This window comes from Catharus ustulatus, chromosome 3 (genome assembly GCF_009819885.2).
Source record: "Catharus ustulatus isolate bCatUst1 chromosome 3, bCatUst1.pri.v2, whole genome shotgun sequence".
NCBI lineage: Eukaryota > Metazoa > Chordata > Aves > Passeriformes > Turdidae > Catharus > Catharus ustulatus.
Genome location: NC_046223.1, coordinates 22,487,752 through 22,507,602, shown reverse-complemented (window position 1 = coordinate 22,507,602; position 19,851 = coordinate 22,487,752). Strand labels below are relative to the sequence as shown.

Sequence of the window (19,851 nt, the reverse complement as noted above, 5' to 3'; positions counted from 1 at the left end):
CAACAACTAGATGCTGATAGGTTATTTAACATTTATGAAGTTAAGATGTAATCAGAAAAACCCTGATTATCTTTACAAATAAAAAAGTTAAATTATTCCACTTCTTTTTCTCTTCGACTTCATTTCACAGCAGGTGCACATTTTGCAATGGGACAAATCAATCAAATGAAACCCTGGGTTTTTGTGGGCATATTTGGATAACATTTAATGGACAATGCTGTGCAAAACTTTGCAAATTAGGTTTGACAGCTCTGTGTACTTCAAAACCAGGCTAGGTCAAAAATAGAATTTGCAGCACAAGATGCTTAAAATTGGGGGTAAAAAGCCTCAGACTTACATACTGGTCACCCAAAATCTGTTTGAAGTTAATTGCTGAAGATTTTTTTACTATGATGCGAAATCCAATCACAATTAAAGCAAAACAGTTAAACTTTTTCACTTATAGGAAACAAATACTGAAATAGGAACGTAATGTCTTTTAAAGTTATATTTTAATATTTAAATTCACAAAACAAAACAATCTATTTGGCTTCCTGAGATGAACTGTTTACATTATGCTTCAAATATCCAGATGTCTCAATCTGGTTGCATCAAGTGTTACCACCAAGACTGTGAAAACAGTGACAGCTGGAGATGCTGATGTGTTGCAAGATGCAGAATTTGGATATTGAGCTTGAAAAGCTTGTCCTACAGGGAGGTGGAGCAAGCAATAATTTACTCAAAAACCAAAAATGAGAGAATGTGACATTGGCTTATCAAAAGTCCCATTTACTAGTCCACAAGAAACCAGGTTAGTTGGAGACGCTGACAAATATGTGGTATTGAAATACCATGTTTGATCCCCAGAAAAATAAAGTAAGAATTCGGATTACTCAACTGTCATTGTGACTGATAAGCAAGCCTAGAGGTGGATAGAGTGAAATATTTTAATCCAGATGATCATTAACATATGAAGCAGGTAGCCAAGGAGCAGAGGACAGGACCCTATTTTCAGCATGTTCAGCTTACAAGCAACAATGAAAGACACCCAGAAGAATCAGGTTCCCAGTGAGAACCAGTGGGCTGTCAATGAGTTGGAAGGCAGGATGACCTGACACCTATCAATAACATTTATGGATACACCTTAGGGAAATTATGCAGTGGGTTTTTTTTTCCATTTGGCTCTTCTGCTTCTATCCATGGCACTAATAGTTGTTCCACAATAATTGTAACATATCCTTGTAGCATATCAGTGAAATGGACCATACCTCTGAGGTCTGTGCACTGAGGCAATGCCACACAAGATAATGGAATATCTGTTTCAGAAAATAAAGCCCTATTTTCCACAGTGAGTGAGGTGTGTCAAGTATTTTTTTTCTGAATCTGTCACTTTAACCACTACTGGGCCACCTTGCTTTTCAGCTAAGTCAGGAGTTTTGAAATGCTACACATCTATAAAGTCACAACATTTAGATATATTACAGATGCTGAAACACTATAATTAAACCATCCAAAAGGAAGATCTGTGTAACGCGATGTGTCCGTAATTAATCCTGAGGGTGATCATTTGATCCAAATTTATTACATCAGATAAAACAGAATGCCAAAGCAGCCCTGATATCCACAGACAGGAAGACACTATGGACAAGTACCTTCTCATCAAAACTTTGTTAATTAAAAGCACTTTTTCTAACATTGAGTCTATACCAGTGAAAAGAACAGTTTTGTCCAAGAGTAACTGCCAAGTCTGACAATCCTTATAAGTAAAGGTTTATCCTACATTTATAAGGAAAAACTATGTTGCCTCAATATAGCCTATTGTGACACAAGGATTTATGCTCACAAAGGAAATAGATTTAATTAAAGGAAAATAGTTATTCTATGTACATGGACATAAGGATAAGAAGGAGTAGATGCCTTAGGCTAATCCTACTGAGCTGGGGATGTAAGTGACCACAGGCACCTGTAGGATAGGACATGTTAATGGGATCTATGCTCTTCCAGAAGATCAGAACTTCCAAAATAAACCTTCACCTGCATCCTCTGCAGTCTTAAGGAAAAAAACAACTCCAGAAGCACAGAGGACCTCAGACTGAGCACAAAGCAGGATTATGAAGCGTCAGTAATTAGTTTCCTAGCTTCTGCTAGAACAGTGCTTCTGCTCACAGGTTTATCAGCATTAATAGCATTGTAGCTCTCAGTAACACTCAGTAACATTTCTCTGCTGTTAGTACTCCCTATTCTTGTAAGATCAGCTAGTGGCCCTGAAGTACTATACCAAAAAGAACAGCAAGATTTGCTTTCCTATCTTTTTCTTAACTAGGAAGAAAATGAACTCTGTTCTAGCTGAAACCAGGACAATACCCAACAGAAGCACAGCATGAAAATCCCTTCTTCATATTTAAAAACCTAAATAATTAGCCCCACAACAAGAAGGCAAAGAGGAAGGAACTAAGTTATCAAATATCCATAGAAGTGAGATAAGTGTTCAAGGTGTGTCGCAATGTCTGGAAGGAAGGGCATGTTCCTTTCCCATCTGAGGAGAATGATTTCTACACATGTATGAATACATCAACCCTGCATCTTCTGCAGATCTGTAATGTCCAGCCTCCTCCTCATCCCTCTGACTGTGTGGTTTCAGGAACAGATGGACCTTTGTATCCATAATCTTAATTGCAACAAAACCAAATGTACTACACAGAGCCTGGTTCTCCTGGCAGGTTTGTAACCTACTATGAGTAACAGGAATTTAAGCAGCTGGAAAAGGTCTAGAACAAGGGCAAGCTTTTCTGGGAAACACCTCACTCTTCACAGCCTATGCTATTCCAGTACATTCTTATGTTTTAAATCTATTTATAATGTTGCTGAATATTCTGTACCTTAAATTATATTTATTATCAAAACTATAATGCAGCATGAGTCACTTTCCAATAAAACCAACTGTAGATTATATGCCATTTGAATTCACCTGCCTTCTGCAGGGTTCTAAATCCTTTCAGGCAGTAGGGGGAAAAGTTTAATTTAAGATTTTAATCTTTTTCATATATTATAGCATTTCTATAATGGATTTTGTGCTCCTGAAAACTAAAAGATTGACAGCTCAGGGTATTATAGATTTATTAATCATTGCTTAAATGGGTAGGGTGAGTGCTGCTAAGCACTACCACAACACTTGCAATCCCAGTCTTGAAGGCAAAATACTTTTTCTAGGTGACTTTATTTTTAATGCCAATTGACCCTTGCTAAGCAAGGATAGAACATCTTAAATAATTAGGAAGAGGAGATATTATAAACTCCCATGAATTCATTGATAAAACACATACGGCTGTTATTGCAATATGCAAATATCTGAAATTTCTAAAAAAAATTGACATAATTTTAACTGAAAAAAAGCAGCATCTCCAAATTAGAAAACACCTTGTTGGAGATCAACTACACTAGACAAAAGATTATTCATTAAAAGGCTCTCATTGTCCCAATAAATACAGCATATAAGTTTTATAACATCACTAAAGTGCACCAATCACTTAAACTATGATCTATATTGATGGAATATCACACAGTTTGTGTTATAAAAAGATACTATAATTCAATTATTTCTTGTTAGCCTAGCTTTATGGCAGGTAAAGGCCACCTGATCATGTTCAGGAGAAGAGTACCTTGAGTAAAAATACTTCTGGGCCTTTACTGATCCCCCGTACTGCAAGGTAACATATCCACATTACACTAAGGTGCTTGGGTAAGTAAAATTTACTCAATTAGACAAAAGCCAGCACAGGCTCTCTGTCACACAATCTAAAAAGTTTTCAGGTTACCTTGGGGATAACTCAGGTTAGTATGAACAGAAGAGAAAACCTATATTTTTTTTTGATTTTTTCATTAATATTTGCACTCAGTAATTGTTCACAACACCAAAACATGCAGGGTTTTGCTCAGCTAAACCTCACAATGCCCATGTCAAGTATCTAGGTCAGTATTATTAAAATAATATGTCTCTAGGACACAACAGCTTTAGACACTGGTTATTTAAATCACAAACACTAAAACCAAATATAAAGAATAAAAATATCAGAATGATTCAGCTGCCTACCTGGATATACTAATTTTTCAATCCTTTCATTTTGCTACAAAGTACTACATAGAAATACATTTTTACCTGGCACATCCCAAGCTAGAAATATAGAATATGCATCAATTACTGTGACATTATATGGGGCATGAATTTTCTCTGGTGTTCCTACTGGTGTTTGTATAACATATTTATCACTAGTGTTGCTGCCGCCCCAAGTGCTGGCTTCCAGCTGGTAAACATATCTGCACAAACACAAAAAGATCAGTAGACACTGCAGTTAGAAGCTTTAGGCATATCAGTAACAGAACATTTCCATTTTCACCAACTTAAAGTGAATACAATGAGTATTACAAATACTGCATTAGTGAAGATTTTCACATTTAAGTTTTCTTAGTGTGAGAAAAGAAACTTAGAATAATAATTATCATAAAACCTCAGGTACCAACTAAAAGGCTAGTACTAAATGCTACACTAAATACTAATACTGAAATTCAAATTAGCTTACATAAGAAAGAGAAATATTGACTCAAAAAATGTCAAAACTAATTTCAGAATAAATTCTATAAAAATATCAGCAGTCACTTTTGAGTCTGTATGTTCAATATACACTGGAACATTATATACCATGTGCAGTGCTGTTTGTCATACAAAACCTGAAATTTTTCGGAGTATATTCCATGATGGAAAAATAGTACCTCCTAAAAGTGCTTTACCAATTTTCAGTAATAAAGTGATATTGTAAGAGAGTTGTCCTCTGTTCACAATAAGTTACATTTTGTACATTTCACTAACACAAGAACTCATATTTTTCAAGGCCTTTTACCTATTACCAGAGCTCTTTAACATGCCTTACCTGCTGTTAGGCTGCAGGTTAACATCTGTGAAATTCAGGTCTGTACTGCCACCCAGGAAAATCTGCTCTCCATCACGGAATAATCGATAATGAGTAATGAGTCCATTGGGTTCCTTTGGTTCACTCCAGTACATTTCCACTTCTGTTGAGCTGACTATGATATGATGAGGTTTTGGCCATACCCCTATTAAAAATCAAAATACACTATTTTAATTTTATGACAGAAATTCAAAGGGGTTTTTTTTTCCCCATATCCATGCTGCTGTTTTCAGCAATGCAATGAAAACATGAAACGTTGCCAGGGAGAATGACAGAATTTAACACATTTTCTGTATTTATCTTATAACAAATGCAACCAATTAGACAAGGTAAAGATTAATGGAGAAGGAGGCCAAAGGCTGCAGCCTTTATATGCCCAGTAGTCTCTGCATATTCATTTGTGCTTTAAAAAATATTTATCTTCTAATTCTAACTTTGTTAATAAAGCGAAGGAACTTAGAGATTAATCTGGGGAAATTTTCACAAAAAGAAAGCAGAAATGCAGTGCCAGGCAGCGAAGAAAATGTGGCAAGACACAAAAACGCCAAGAGAGACAGATTCTCTTGTGTAAATTTCTACATGATAGCTTGATGGATGACAGTGGAGTTGTGCACCTTGTTAATCGGTCAGGAAATACAAGCCCGTATGACCATCTCTTTGCAGTTCTGTAAGAATGACTTTCTCCCTTACCATGAGGAGCAGCTTGTAAAGTTTGACCTGAAAGTGGCTGGCTGGAAGCACACCCAGCAGATGTGCATGCAATAAGCACAAAGCTGTAATTAGTGTATGGCTGCAGACCTAGAAAGAGCAAACAGAAGTTAGGTTGAGATATTGACATCATTCCAAGAATTATATCTCTGCATAGAAAGTTACTGGACTTAAAGTTTACTTTTAGTATTTTTGGCAAACATAAACTATGAACTATTCTAATATTACACCTGAACAATACTGAAATGGTGAATTCTCACTAATTTAGACATATGTCCTCTACTGATTTAAAAGGCCCAACAAAACAATTCAGACTGAATGTCTGTCTTTGCTGCCATGGACCTATGGATATCCCTCATACATCTGAATCAGCTTTAAATCAAAAATCTTAGATGACACTTGCAATGCAGTAAAACATCTGAAAGAGCAATTGCTTAGAGTTTTGGACTTGAAAAGCCAAAGAGTCTGTAATGTTTTGAAAATTTATTGCAAATACATTTGCAATAATAAGATAATAAAATGCTCACTTGTACATGAAACGTTCTACTACACTGCAAACAAGTCTAAGGGTACTCCTGCCACCTTCCTAATTTCTGGGGTTTTTTAAATTTTCCCTCTATTTTTTTCCCTGTTTGATACACGACTTTACAATAAATGCTGCAAAGCAGTTAGAAGCTGAACTAACAAGCAAGCCCTCATTACAAGATACTAATTTTAGTTACCTGTAATTTTAAATTTTTTTTTCAGGTCAAGCCTATGCTGGACATACTTGAATGAGATGAAAAGAGAATATATCGCTTTGTCTTTTTCTTGGAAATTTTCAAACATCCTTGTGCTACAGATTTGATGACTTCAGATTTGATACCAAACTGCCTGTGGCTTAAGAATTTGACTTTAGGGATCCTCATAAAATTGCACTCATAATTTGGCTAAGATGCTGAGCTTTTAGAATAGCCAATTCTGTGCACCCATTAAAGGTTTCTTGTAGTTCACTTGTTAAAGATGCAGACCACTGTGAAATTACCTTAGAGCTCAGCTTGAACTGCTGATCAGCCTTCCTCACACAGCACCCTCCAGCCCACAACACAGCACCTTTGCTAAACTACTCCTCCAGATATTTATCAAAATTGATCTTTAAGATACCACCAGACATAAACACTGAAGACCCCTTTCTCACTTTTTCAGGACCCCTTGTTAACTCCTCATAATATATTAAATAAAGGTTCTTGTTCCTGAATGTAAAGGATATAAAAAGTACAACAAGAAGCAAATTATACACAAAATCTCTTTGAAAATATTAAAATTGCAAAACTAAACACTCAAAAACTAGGAAATCCCAGTGCCAAGACATTGTACAATACAAACTGATCCCCTTTTGTTCACAGGCTTTGTGGCACAGTCCTTTCTACAACTGCCTCCAACACGTGGTCTCTGGCCTGATTAATTGTAATTTGAGACTTTTTCTTGTAGCATCCACGCAAGGTAATGAAAATGAAGATGTGGTTGTGACAAACTGTGAAAGACTGGGACGTGCCTTCCTCAGTCCCACAGCCTGGACAACTATTCCAGTCCTGGATGTCAGGCCACTCCCTTTGGTAGTCCATGCCACCAGCCCCTCAGCAATCCACTTTTGGTCCTTCTGGTCTGGCACTGTCCCAATTGCCTCCCTCTCTGTGCTCCACATTACAATGTTCCTGCCTCCTTGAAGGGGAATGCAGCTCTGGGCAGAAGCAGAATTAGACCCATCTACACCGAGACTCCCAGAAGAAATTAATCCACTAAACACAGCCAAAGCTGAGGCAGCAGCTCTCCATAGAGGAACTTAATTTTATTCCTCCCTGGAAGAGGCACAGATTGTGGACTGAATGAGGCAGTAACCCTATGAACAAATGACTGTACTGCTGTGTAATGTAGTTTGTGTGGAAAGGCTGAATTAGGATTATACAGGTCAATTCATAGGTATTATACAGGTCAATTTTAAAGCACGTGGCTTTGTGGTCTTAACAGCATACTTTTGATGTAACTCCTGTGTCTAAATGGATTTATTTCAAGAACAATGCAATTCTGTGGCAACAAAAAAGCCTGCTAAAGATCTTTGTTTATAAACAAATCCTTGCTTACACTCTGTACCAAGATATACTAATTAAAATACATTACAAACAAATGGAGTGAAAGAAGAAGCAGCAATTATATAGGAAGGTAAAATACTGAATTGAAGACATGCAGGCTGCTTAACAGATTGAACAAGTTGTGAAGGAGAGAAAATAAAGAGATGACTCGGAGGGACAGCCCTTGCTCTAACCTAATCATGAACTGGAAGAGAAGAAAAATCATCTGAACACTGTGTATAAAAGTAAGGAGGGAGAAAATGACAGTTGTAGACTAGAGAGAGGCAAAGGCATGGAGGAAAGCCAAGTATTTAACATTTCAGGATAGAAAAGATTACTGTGGCAACAAATTACTTGAATTCCCCTAAAGGGAGTCATGTTCACTTTTAAAGGAAACATGCATAATAAAGCAATACTCATTTACAACTACACTTAAAAGAGAAAAACGAGCATTAAAAAAAGAGCACATGGTTTCAATAAATTTATTGGTGAAATTCTGATACCTGAAATTCTAGCCATATATGGAGCAGTCACAGCAGATTTTTTATCTAGATTATTAAAGATTTGCATTAGATGCCTTGTCTTATGCATGCTTTGGAAAGCTCTGTGCAAATCTATGTATGTGATTGATAATAAAAATAACAAGTAAGATAATCTTGAAATATAAGCAGTATTTTGCTCTTCTAATGTCTCTACTTGATTGTTCACTAGAGAATATTTCTCCCCTCCTCTTCTTTTTTAGTTTATTATTGTGGGGAATTTTTTTTGTCAACTTAAGCAGTCTATTATACTGTTGCTGCATTTGTCATTTGCCAAAAGGCTGTGAACAGTGGGGTTTTTTTAAGAATGCATTGTTCTATGAGCTAAATCAATTCCTTGTGATACTGTTTGTCTCCATTTGTGGGTATGGCTCCAGCAAGGTCAGTAATTAGCTCCCAGGATAACGCTCCTGGCCCCGCCGTGGGAATTTTACTCGGGAGGATGTCAGATTGCTGACCACAGCCTCACACAACCCCTCCACCCCCAAGAGTTTCCTTCAGATAAATATTATTAATGATTCAGCTCTGCATATGGAGATAGACTTGACCAGTGGTAACACTTTGGTATCTCTTCAGATTTCATCACCCTGAAATGAAGAATACGTTCAGATGGAAGAATTTCAAACTATTCAGTTATAATGTACTCATACTATTGTTTCTTTTACTAAAATAAATATTAACTATCTTCCTTGGTTTTGACCTAAAAATGATTGACCCTACATATTGTTGATAAAGCCTCTTACTTGTTAGTGCATGAAAAGGGGGCAGTTGAGAAGAAACCTTTTCTATAAACCCACCTGCTGCTGCTGCTGAAGAGGGCACTCTTGTCTTTCTTTTACAATTCCCCTAATTATTTTCCGCAGTCTTACCCTCTGCCTGGCCCCACTGCAAAGCATTAGCAGGCCCATTTGTAAAGTAGTAGTAACACAAAGTGAAACAATGCCATAACTGTCATCCAAATTGTTCTGTACAGGGTACTGGAGGTGTTCAGTAATAAATGATATAAAAAGGTCTTTTATTGACAAGCTGCCATGTGCTGTTTGCATTAGAGAATATGAGAAGATGATGGCTGCTGCCCCTGGGTCCCAGTGGCATTCAACTCAGTGAGATAGCAGAAAATGCTTCAGTTTGCTTAAAGCATTGATAACACCTCTAAATAATTAACTGAGGACTTCCTGTCTTCAATTACTTAATGCTTTTTTTAACATCTTGAGAGGATTATAAGCAATTTATGGATTTCACATGATGAGCACATTCACCGCTATTCCCACAAAGCATTTGTGGGATCATGTTTCCAAAGCTTTGATGTAATTAAAAATAAGCAGCAAGACAATGGTGCCGTGGCAAGGTGCTCGCCTTCCCGTCTGCCATTTGTGAGACCCGAGATTCAAAGTCTCCACAAGTACTAATGCTACAGCTTCATTAATGTTCAACTGTTGCTCAGGGAAAAGCAGGCAGTTTTGGAGAGGGAAATAACAAAGAAAAAGAAAAAAACAAGGATAATGGGAAAATCAAAACATACATCCACAGGGAATAAGACAAACAGTTCAAACATTTGAGATTATGTATGAAGTGAATTTGATTCTTTTATCGTATTCTTTTAATTTAGAGAGCAATAATTACCCACATTGCTAAATCACTTTCATGAGCTCCACATTAATACCCAAGGAAGCTCCTGAAGAAAACAGCAAAAGATTTGATTATGACTGTCAGGAGGAATGATCACTTATTTCATTCCTGGCTTAACATGGCTGCACTGGACAGTGGCTTAACAGAACATGCACATAAAAGAAAAAAAGATCCTTGTTTCTCAGGAATTAATTTCATTTCCTCTCACTTCCAACTGGTAAGTAGTGTTGGCATTAAAATGGAGATATAACTGCCTTGGAGGAGCATGAGAAATATTTTTCCATGGGTTTGATAAATCACTCCTTGTTGGAATGTTCCTTCTTTGCAGTGTAAACTTACCACAGCAATTCTAAAACATGTACCACCAACTCTGGCTAATATCTCATGTCCAGAAGCACTGAATATGGAGATAGGAGTAATGCACTGTTGATGAATTTCACACTTGAGCATGATATTGTCAAAGAGGAACAGCAATCTTGCTCTTCTGTGAGTGACTACAGCAGAGAGAAACTCTTTTGAAGCACTAAGGCATCCAGCCTAACTCAGGACCCGTGCTTTCAGGGGTATTTGAGAGTGCCATCTATGCTCTAGAGGATTTATGTGCCCTAAGTCAAATTCTGCTTATTGGCTGGCTTTCATATGGACTGTACAACATATGAATCTTGAAACTTCCTACTTGTGGCACCAAAAGCTAAGGAAAAATTAATGCATTTGTAAGATATAAAAATTTAATGAGCAACCTGAGGTCAAAGATTGAAAAAAAAAGATACCCCATAATACTTATGTTCCTGCTCTGTGTTTAACAGAAGCATTTCCAAGAGGAATTTTACCTCAGTGTAACATTCAAAAATAACTAAAAATTGAATATGTGGAAATAATACATTCAAGGTCTGAGCCAAGCTTTCCCCCAAAATCCCTGGAATAAAGGTTCTTTCATCAAGTATATAGAAAATATAAGAAATATATAATGTTATAAACAGAATTTGGGATCTTTCTTTTGTCTTCCTTTACTTTTTATTATCTCAGACATAAAGTACTGGATCCTTCTCGATCCTACACTGCTACTGCAGTAGCACACTGACAACTGCATTACTGCACATCAGTGATGTTAAAAGAGAGAGTTGAACCTGTATGAAGGGATAGCTGGCCTACACACAATATTTAAGTCCTTGAGCACACTACAAAGCATGCATCTTCAATTGAGCTGGATAGATTTATTTTAAAATTTTGGAATTAAATCTATTAATATTTTAACAAACAGCAGGTAGAAATGAAAAAGATTGGAAAAAAAAATAAATTTAAGATATGTAAAGTCATGATAAAGCATTCCAAACTGTGCACAGTAAAGGGAATTTCAAAGTTAGTGACAAGTGGCATTTTTAATATATTAATACTGTCTTATATCTTAAGGACAGGACATTAGCCTGTCAAAGAGCTCTGCCGCCTTACCTGACACTGTGTGCTGCATTCTGCTTGCAGTATCAATGTATATAAGTCCTCTCCCCACTTGACTGATCTGGTACTCTCTGATGATCCCATTTGGTTTCTTGGGTGCAGCCCAGCCTAAATGTAGTGCTGTGGAGTTGAGAGCACTGATTTCTGGTGGCTGAACACTCTCGGGGACTCCTTGGACAGTGACTGCAACTACCTGAAGACATATGAATTAAACAGCAATTTAATGTAATAGTACACCAGATACCATGATCAATGAGAATGTCACTTTTGTTTTAAAATGTTGTTTGGGCTGGCATATCATTACCAAGGGGCTGGAGATGTAGTTACTTTTTTCCTCCTTTTTCACAATGAAATCTGACCTTGAATACATTACATAAGTCTGTGTCTACAATTTATCACAACAGGTTCACCACGTTTTAGCTGCAGTGTATGGCACAGGGTGAAACAACAAAAACTGTATTGCTTGAAAACTCTTGATAACTCTCTTCCATATGGTTTGTCAGTGTCTCTGCATTTTAACTGCCTGATTTCATATATTTTAAGCACCAGTAAACATGGGGCCAAGCCTCCATATATCCCATGCAACCTGAACACTATTGTAATAATCTGCAACTCCATACTTCTTTAAGGAATCTAAAGATTTTGAAAGATAGGATAAGTGTTTGCACTTATTAAGTCCTTTCTACAAAAAAAAAAAAAAAGGAAAAAGGTAATTTTCTATTTACACAGCTCCACCATCAGCTATAGAAGCGGCATTTTCAAATTACATTGGTTTAATAAGAGAGTCACACAGTTTTCTCTTTGAGAATCACTTTTCTTTTTCTGTTATTACCACCATAAAGTATTTATATTATGCTGTAAATATAAAATGTGCCCTCTGTAATATATTGTCTTAGTGCATTTGGTGGAATCAGTCCCCACTTGCAGACTTCAGTGTTTGCAACAGTAAACTCCTTAATTACAGGCAAGTGAAATAAGCAGGATTTATTATCGGGTCAGTGGCTGCAGCAACTGAGCCTACATAGTTTCCAGACCACAGCTCTGTGTGCAGACAGAGGGCTATCACCCATCTTCATTCCCCTGCACCAGTGTTTTTCATTTTAGACTTCTGGCTGAGATTTGCATGAATAAGAAAAACATTTTAACACCTGCAAATTAAAAAAATACAATCCCACAGGTATAATAATTGCAAAACATAGTCATTACTCCCCACCTCTGCCCCACAGACCTTACCCTTGCAGTCCTAGAAATTCATTTTCAAAGAGGCAAGAATAATATTGTGAAAAAGAGGTCACTTAAGAAATCATTTTTGCAAATGATGAATAAGGCAGGTACTTTGCAGAATAAAAATCAGAACTGGTTAAATAGTAATGTTGGTGAAAGGCATCCATGATTCAAAGTGATACAAAAGGAAATGAAATTGTGAAAAAGGGAGGTAAGAGATCCTGTTTGCTTAAAACTCAAGCTGAGGTAGGTTGCACACAAAGGGACAGTAAAGCCTGAAGCAGGTGCAGATATAGAAAGTCAGCAAAGAGCAATATAGTGAAAGGAGGCTTTTCCACTGGAGTGGAAGAGTAAGAAGTTTGTTGAACAAATTGATAGACTATAACTAAAGTAGATAATCTAAGAAATAGCAAGGAAGAAGAGGCTATAGACCTCCTAGCGAGAAGCAAAAATTTAATTTCCAGGTTTAGAGAAGGCACATTTTAATATTCCTTACTCTATTCTGCCATGTATAGCTTTCTCTTTAACAAACATCAGTTCCTACAGTGCAATTTCAGCTTTGCCAAGACTGAGATACTGCTTTCTTCCTCTGTTTGCTTGTATCAGCCTGGGGTTCCAGATATTCACCTGTCAGTAGCTGAATCCAAATCAGATTACTGATGTTTTTTTCATTTACTCAATAATTAGCGTATCTTCAAATTACACCTTTCCAAAAGCATTTCAGTGTTGCCACACTGGCTGATAAAATCCTGGTACCAGGTTCCATGAAGCCCACTTCACTAACCTTGCTGCTGTCTGTGCAACCAGCAACAGTGCAGGCTCTCAGCTGGTAGGAATACTCCTGGTATGGCTGCACACCACTGGTGTCTGTGAAACTTCTTTCTGTTCCTCTGAAATGCTCAATTCCGTTTCGGAGGATGATGTAGTGAATGATAACACCTATTGCACAAAGAAAGGTTTCCCTTTTGTTAGCTGAGGGATCCTGTGTGATGGGATAATAACCTACTCTGCATACAGAAAACATTCAGTGGAATATCTACATGATCACAGTACCAGATAATCATTCTGATTAAATGGTAAATGTCAATTACCAGCTACATCTGCATCCCAGTTTTTAGTGGGAGGTGTTCCAAGTTTCCTCACAGTTTGAAAATAATAAACCAGACTTCCTGAAATAAACATAAGCACCACCAACTCTAACCCCAACTCCCCAAATATTTTTTAGGATGATTGTAATTTTCTGATCATATTTGCACACTTATAACTACAATTGTTCTCAGAAGAGCATTTTTTAGTATGTGCTTTGTAAAGACACCCTAAGTTGTCTTCTGTAAAGAAGATTCTCCTCTTACTTGCAATGCAAATTATAGCAACCTAGAACAAATCTTACAGCAGAGTTTAGGAATGTGTGTACTTCAGTTACAGGGGTTAATTAATATATATTTTGTGATTTTGGAACACTGTCACAGGAACGATAGAAAAAAAAACACTTAAAAAAATGTACAAATACCATTTGGCTGAAGTGGTTCCTCCCAGTTCAGATGTATCATGTCTTCCCGATTATCTACTTTGGCCCATTTTGGTTCACTTACACCTTGTGGCACATCTTGCTTAGTGACAGCTCTGCTAATTTCACTGAAACCTCTTCCATAGCTATTCCAAGCCGCCACTCGGTACTCATATGCGACAAAAGGTTCAAGGTTCACATCTAGAAAAAGAAATTTACATATGGATCATCTCAGTCCTATCAAAATACAAAATACAGTCATTTCACAATTATAAGCCATACCTGATTATAAGCCGCAGGTCCAGGTGTTGGCAACTGTCTTGGGTTACAATACAGAGTGTGATAAAAGGTATCTGTTCTATCACCATCTGTTGAGGGTGGGGGCAGTGATCCTTATCTCAACGGCAGCTATTCTGCTAATGGGCCATCCATTGAAACCAGGCAGGGCATTGTTCTTTATCTTTTCACAACCCATCCTTCCTCCAGCCAGTCCTTTTCTGCTAATGGCCATTGAGTCCACTGTGGGACTGATAAAATTACTGTATCCCATTGGAAGTTGCTCCAGCCAGGAGGAAGAGTCCAGCATTTCTTACCAAGATAAAAACAGAGGTTTTGGGACACTAAGGGAGCCCCTTTCTCCACTGGACTCCAGAGGAAAACTGGATTTCTCCACATCACCACTAGACCTCTGGAGGGAAACTGCACCTTGTACAGGAGCACTGCTCCAACTGAGCCACATCTGTCACTGCAGGAGGATGCAGCCACCATTTAATGGGACTGCTGCCAACACCCTGCCTGACGGGGTGTCAGGTTGTACTCTGACTTTGTCAGGGTTTGGAGTTTGTTTCTTTGTAGTTCTTTATTTCTATTTTAATTTCCCTAGTAAAGAACTGTTATTCCTAATTCCCATATCTTTGCCTGAAAGCCCCTTGATTTCAAAATTATAATAATTTGGCGGGAGGGGGTTTACATTCTCCATTTCAAAGAGAAGCTCCTGCCTTTCTCAGCAGACACCTGTCCTCCAAACTAAAACAGCAACTTCTCGTTCTTTGTCCATATATAAGCCGCACCTGATTATAAGCTGCACTTCCGGGTTCGGACCAAAATTTTAGTCAAAATGGTGCGGTTTGTAATCGTGAAATTACTGTAGCTTTTTTTTTTTTCCTGGGTTTACAGATAGAAATGGATATTATTCTTTAGACAGGGCCTTTACATTCATCAATTTTATTGAAAGCAGGTTTATACATTAGGTACTCATTGAATTTTGCTCATTGCATATCCCTCAAGTTTCTGCCCCGATTCACAGGTTACTTCTTAAAAGGATTCTGCTTCACTGCAATTCATAGAATCATAGAATAGCCTTGGTTGTAAGCAACTTTAAAGACCATCTGGTTCCATCCCCTCTGCCACAGGCAGAGACATCTTCCACTACACCAGGTTGCTCAAAATCTATCCAGCCTGGCTTTGAGCAATTCCAGAGATGGGACAACCACAATTTCTCTGGGAAACCTGTTCCAGTTCACCCTCACATTAAAGTGCTTCCTAATATATCATCTAAACCTGCCCTCTTCTAGTTCAAAGTCATTCACCCTTGTGCTATCATTACTTGCCCTTGTTAAACGTCCCTCCCCAACTCTCTTGCAGATCTCCCTTTAGGTACTGGAAGGTGTTCTTCAGGCGGCCTGAAACCTTCTCTTCTCCAGGCTGAACAACCCCAGCAGTCTCAGCCTGTCTGCACAGGAGAGGTGCTCCACCCTCTGAGCATCTTCATGGCCTCACTCTAGAAGTTTCATGCCCTTCTTCACATTGCCTCACATTTAATTAGGGGTATCTGATAGCATTCAGGTCATCTTTTTCTCCAGAGCAAATTAACTATACGAGCAAATCAGCAGTCTGGTCTTTCCTTACCTGTAAATGAATACTGTGTTGGACCTCCTGTGTAGACAGTCTCCTCTTCTGCTGGACACACACCTGCTTCTACCTCTGTTTCTGTAGCACTCTGTGAACCTTTTATCCATGCACAGATATTCTCCTTAGGATCGAAGTCACACTTTCCACAATGTGCTGTTTCCTCCATAGATAAAGGACAAAGGACATTAGCCTTGCATTCTTCTTTTACCTAAGGAATACACAGGTAAATTTAAATATATTTCCCACATTCTCCTTTCTCTAGAAATGCTTCCATTAGTATTTCTCTATCTTTGTACATCACAAAGAACCACTCCACCACTTTGAGTACACTGATATTTCTAACATATGGGAGATCATTTCAGCCTTTGGCCTATCTACTGTCTTTGACTATAATGCTTTTATAATCCTTTCTAAAAGAAACAGATTTTTTTAAGGGTCCTTGGATGAAAGCATCACAAATTTTAATTACTGAAAGCACAAAATGGCTGGATTTGTTGAAAACAGAAGAGTCTGGAATCAATGACAACAGGATTTTATCCAAGAATTTGAACATTCTGTTCCTGCAAAGGCCAATATCCTGTGGCAAATCAGTAGCAAATTCCCAGCCCCTCACACAGCTTGCCAAGTACACAAGAGGGCTCTGTGCAAGTCCTTGGCAGCTTTTAAGGCTGAGAACTCTATCCATGGGCTATATAAATCATGTCTTCTGCCACATCACTCCTAAACAGAAGCTTAGCTGCAATAAGAGAACTTCTGCACACATAAAGATATAAGATTTTTAACCCATAAAGTACAATTCACAGAAATATACACTGAACATCAAGAACTTCCCATTAAAATTCATGAAATAATATTTTTGCCAAACCATAAACTAGAGAGCAGTAATTCTCATAAAATATATGTTGCTGCAGAAAGAAATGCACTATCATATCTGCAACAAATATTTTTGCTCATTAGGTCATAAACTTCAGAAGGAAAATCAAACACATTATATCAAATGCTCTCTTAATTCACCTACTGAAATTAGCTTCTTAGTTGATTAGGAACTTCAGCTAATTTAATGACCCAAATTTGGCACTTCCACAAAAATTACATTGTGATAGATATCCCATATAGGAGGCAGGATATAGATGGATTGGATTCCCATGTAAAGTAGCTGCAGAATGTGTCAGACTATCAGCCCTTTTGCTCTTAGTAAATCTATACATATCCGAGAGCTAGCACTGCTATCTCTTTTCTACTGTGGGTAAGTGAAATACAAAGCACTTCCTTTGTTTATACTTCATACCTAAGGCAGGGATCTGGTGTGTTATCTACCAGAATTCATTAACCTGTTCTCAGCCATTTTTTGCCTTGCATGAGCTACTAATACAATGCACTGAGGATCTGCAGCTGACTCATCACAACGTCTGGATTTTCTCTAGGAGAAAATTATTCAGTCTGAAAGTGAAATTACATAAAAACCTTGACATGAAAAGGCAAAGATATAAGAAATATTTCTGTATTAACTTAGCAGATGAACAACAAGGATGTAGAAACAGCTGCATATGGCAGGATGGGGTCTATTTTACTTTTCTGTTTGGTAAATTCCACAATATGTCTCTGATTTCCATATTCCAGAATTCACAATAGCCAATGTGCTTTTTTCTCCCTCACTTTCTCTCTCTCTCTCGCTCTCTTATCATAAATAGAAACACAATTTTATAAAAAGAATATATATTTATATATAATACAGTAACATATATATATATAATAACAATCGAGAACAATTTTACAGCTTATGCATAACACCAAGATGTTAATTCTTCAAGATTTCTGTTGAATTCAACTTGGAGTTGCAAGGAAAAATTGTCTCATGCTGATGTCTAAAGTCACAGGGCACTCTTGGAAAAGAACAAATTAGCCTTTATGGTATTTAGTTTACTCTGACATTAAAATAGAATGAAAATAAACAATATAATTCATTAGGCATGAAAGGACCTATCCTAGTACTGCTGAAATTTATGCCTAAATGGCCACTGTTTTTCTTTAGGATCAGGATTAAGTCCATCAAGAAAATGTCAATTGCTTTATTTTTATTTTTGGGTGTTTTGTGGTTTTTTTAGGTGGTTGGGGGTTGTCCTACTGCCTGCCCAAATTGAAATGTTATAGCATTTTTATACTTCAGAACTGGCCAGTTCAATTTTAATTTCCACTTAATGAACATCATCAGAAACAGTGGCCACTGAATGGAAGCTGGCTATACATGTCAGTCTTGTTAGTATGCCAGCTTTTAGCCAATCTACTAATCTGAAGTGCTGGGCAACACTTCACAGAGGCAGCTAATCATTATTAATTCCTTTAGAATTCATTGCAATAACATCAATCATGGCGAACTCATTCGGTATTAATATGGATGTAATGTGAAAATGAATAATGCACACAAGAGTTTTTATATTCCTATTTTAGAAAAATAGTTATGAACAGTGTATTTCTCCTTCCATCATCAAACCAGAGCCACCAAGAGATTTTCTATCAATTACCTTCATCATCATTCCAGCTGAAATCTTGTCAGAGCAAACATATTTCAAAGGATTATATCCAACTCCATTACAGCATTCTTCGCTCTTTGGAATAAGTTCAGTCTCACAGCATTTTACTGGCACTTGGTCATTCTTTCTAACATGTGCTAGGGACTCACCACTGGAACCTGAGCAGCATATGGTATCTGACTTATTCACATACTCATGCCCACAACAGAACATCCCTGCAATGAACAAACAAACAAAAAGAAAATATGAATGTGACATTTAAGTAAACAAATACGTAGCTAAGAAAGCTCACAATGCAATATATCTTGGCACAAACCCACCATCAGCTGGAATTATGCAGATTTAGCTAAAGTGAGATTAAATTCAAATGTGAGGTGACTGAAGTAAGCATCCTGACTTGTAGACCTAGTGAAAAAATCAAGAATTAGAGAGAGAGTCCCCTACAATCAATGTTCATCACTCCTGAACTTTTAAAAGAACTTTGCTGTGGAATACCACAGCAATGTATGGCCACAGCAGGCTGGAGATGGCTTGTTGATGAAAATTTCCTGTAGAATGCAAAAACTGAGAAAGCTTTCCATGTACTTTCTGCTCAGGTCTCCCTCATACTCACTTCACATGGCCAATTTTCTAACAGTGCATCTTAGCACTCCAGAATTTATCACATATTTTATATTGTGAAGTAGGGGTTCATATTAGGCACCTAGAATAGAATGGGTCACTTGCAAAATACCCACAGTGAAGCTTCAGTCATCTAATACAGAGAATTACCATTCAAGAAGTTGATATCTAAATGTAATTTGCATTGCTAGAGCAGAATGGATAAGCTGCCAAAATTAATTCCACTGTCTTTTTTCTGGGTTCAATAATTTCATTTTAAAATAAAAGCTCATCATAACCACTGCAATTTTCCAGATATTCACATGAAATATCAATGTTGAACACCACAGTCTTGAACCCAACACCATCTAAAGAAAGCATTTTTATCTCAGAACCAAACACTGCAAACTCCTCTATAACTAGCAATGAAATAAATGTTATTACTAATTGAACTAGGAAGATATCACACAAAAAAACAGAGCTGTGATATACTGGTACCTATACAAAATAGTTTGTGTTTGACATAATTTCTGTCATATGTTGGCATTTAAAACATGTGCAAGAGTGGCCACTTTTTTTCACTGCCATTTATTGCAGCAAATCTCTCTCAGAAGTCATACATAATGAAAATTAATCTATAAAGGTATGATCCTGCTAAAGCATTCAGAACATTTCCTTCCAATCATTGGAATGGCT

General features: G+C 37.3%; 1 protein-coding gene across 1 annotated transcript in view; it reads right to left on the bottom strand.

Annotated features, from left to right (window-relative positions):
• The window catches only part of USH2A (usherin), a 374,098-nt gene that overhangs the window by 66,451 nt on the left and 287,796 nt on the right, over positions 1–19,851 (bottom strand). Inside the window, exons 51-58 of the mRNA XM_033055679.2 lie at positions 18,547–18,770; positions 16,022–16,232; positions 14,117–14,314; positions 13,391–13,545; positions 11,377–11,575; positions 5,634–5,741; positions 4,905–5,088; positions 4,136–4,293 (exon numbers count right to left, since the gene is read on the bottom strand). Of these exons, the coding sequence (XP_032911570.1) occupies positions 4,136–4,293; positions 4,905–5,088; positions 5,634–5,741; positions 11,377–11,575; positions 13,391–13,545; positions 14,117–14,314; positions 16,022–16,232; positions 18,547–18,770 (1,437 nt within the window). The remainder of the gene's footprint in view (positions 1–4,135; positions 4,294–4,904; positions 5,089–5,633; positions 5,742–11,376; positions 11,576–13,390; positions 13,546–14,116; positions 14,315–16,021; positions 16,233–18,546; positions 18,771–19,851) is intronic.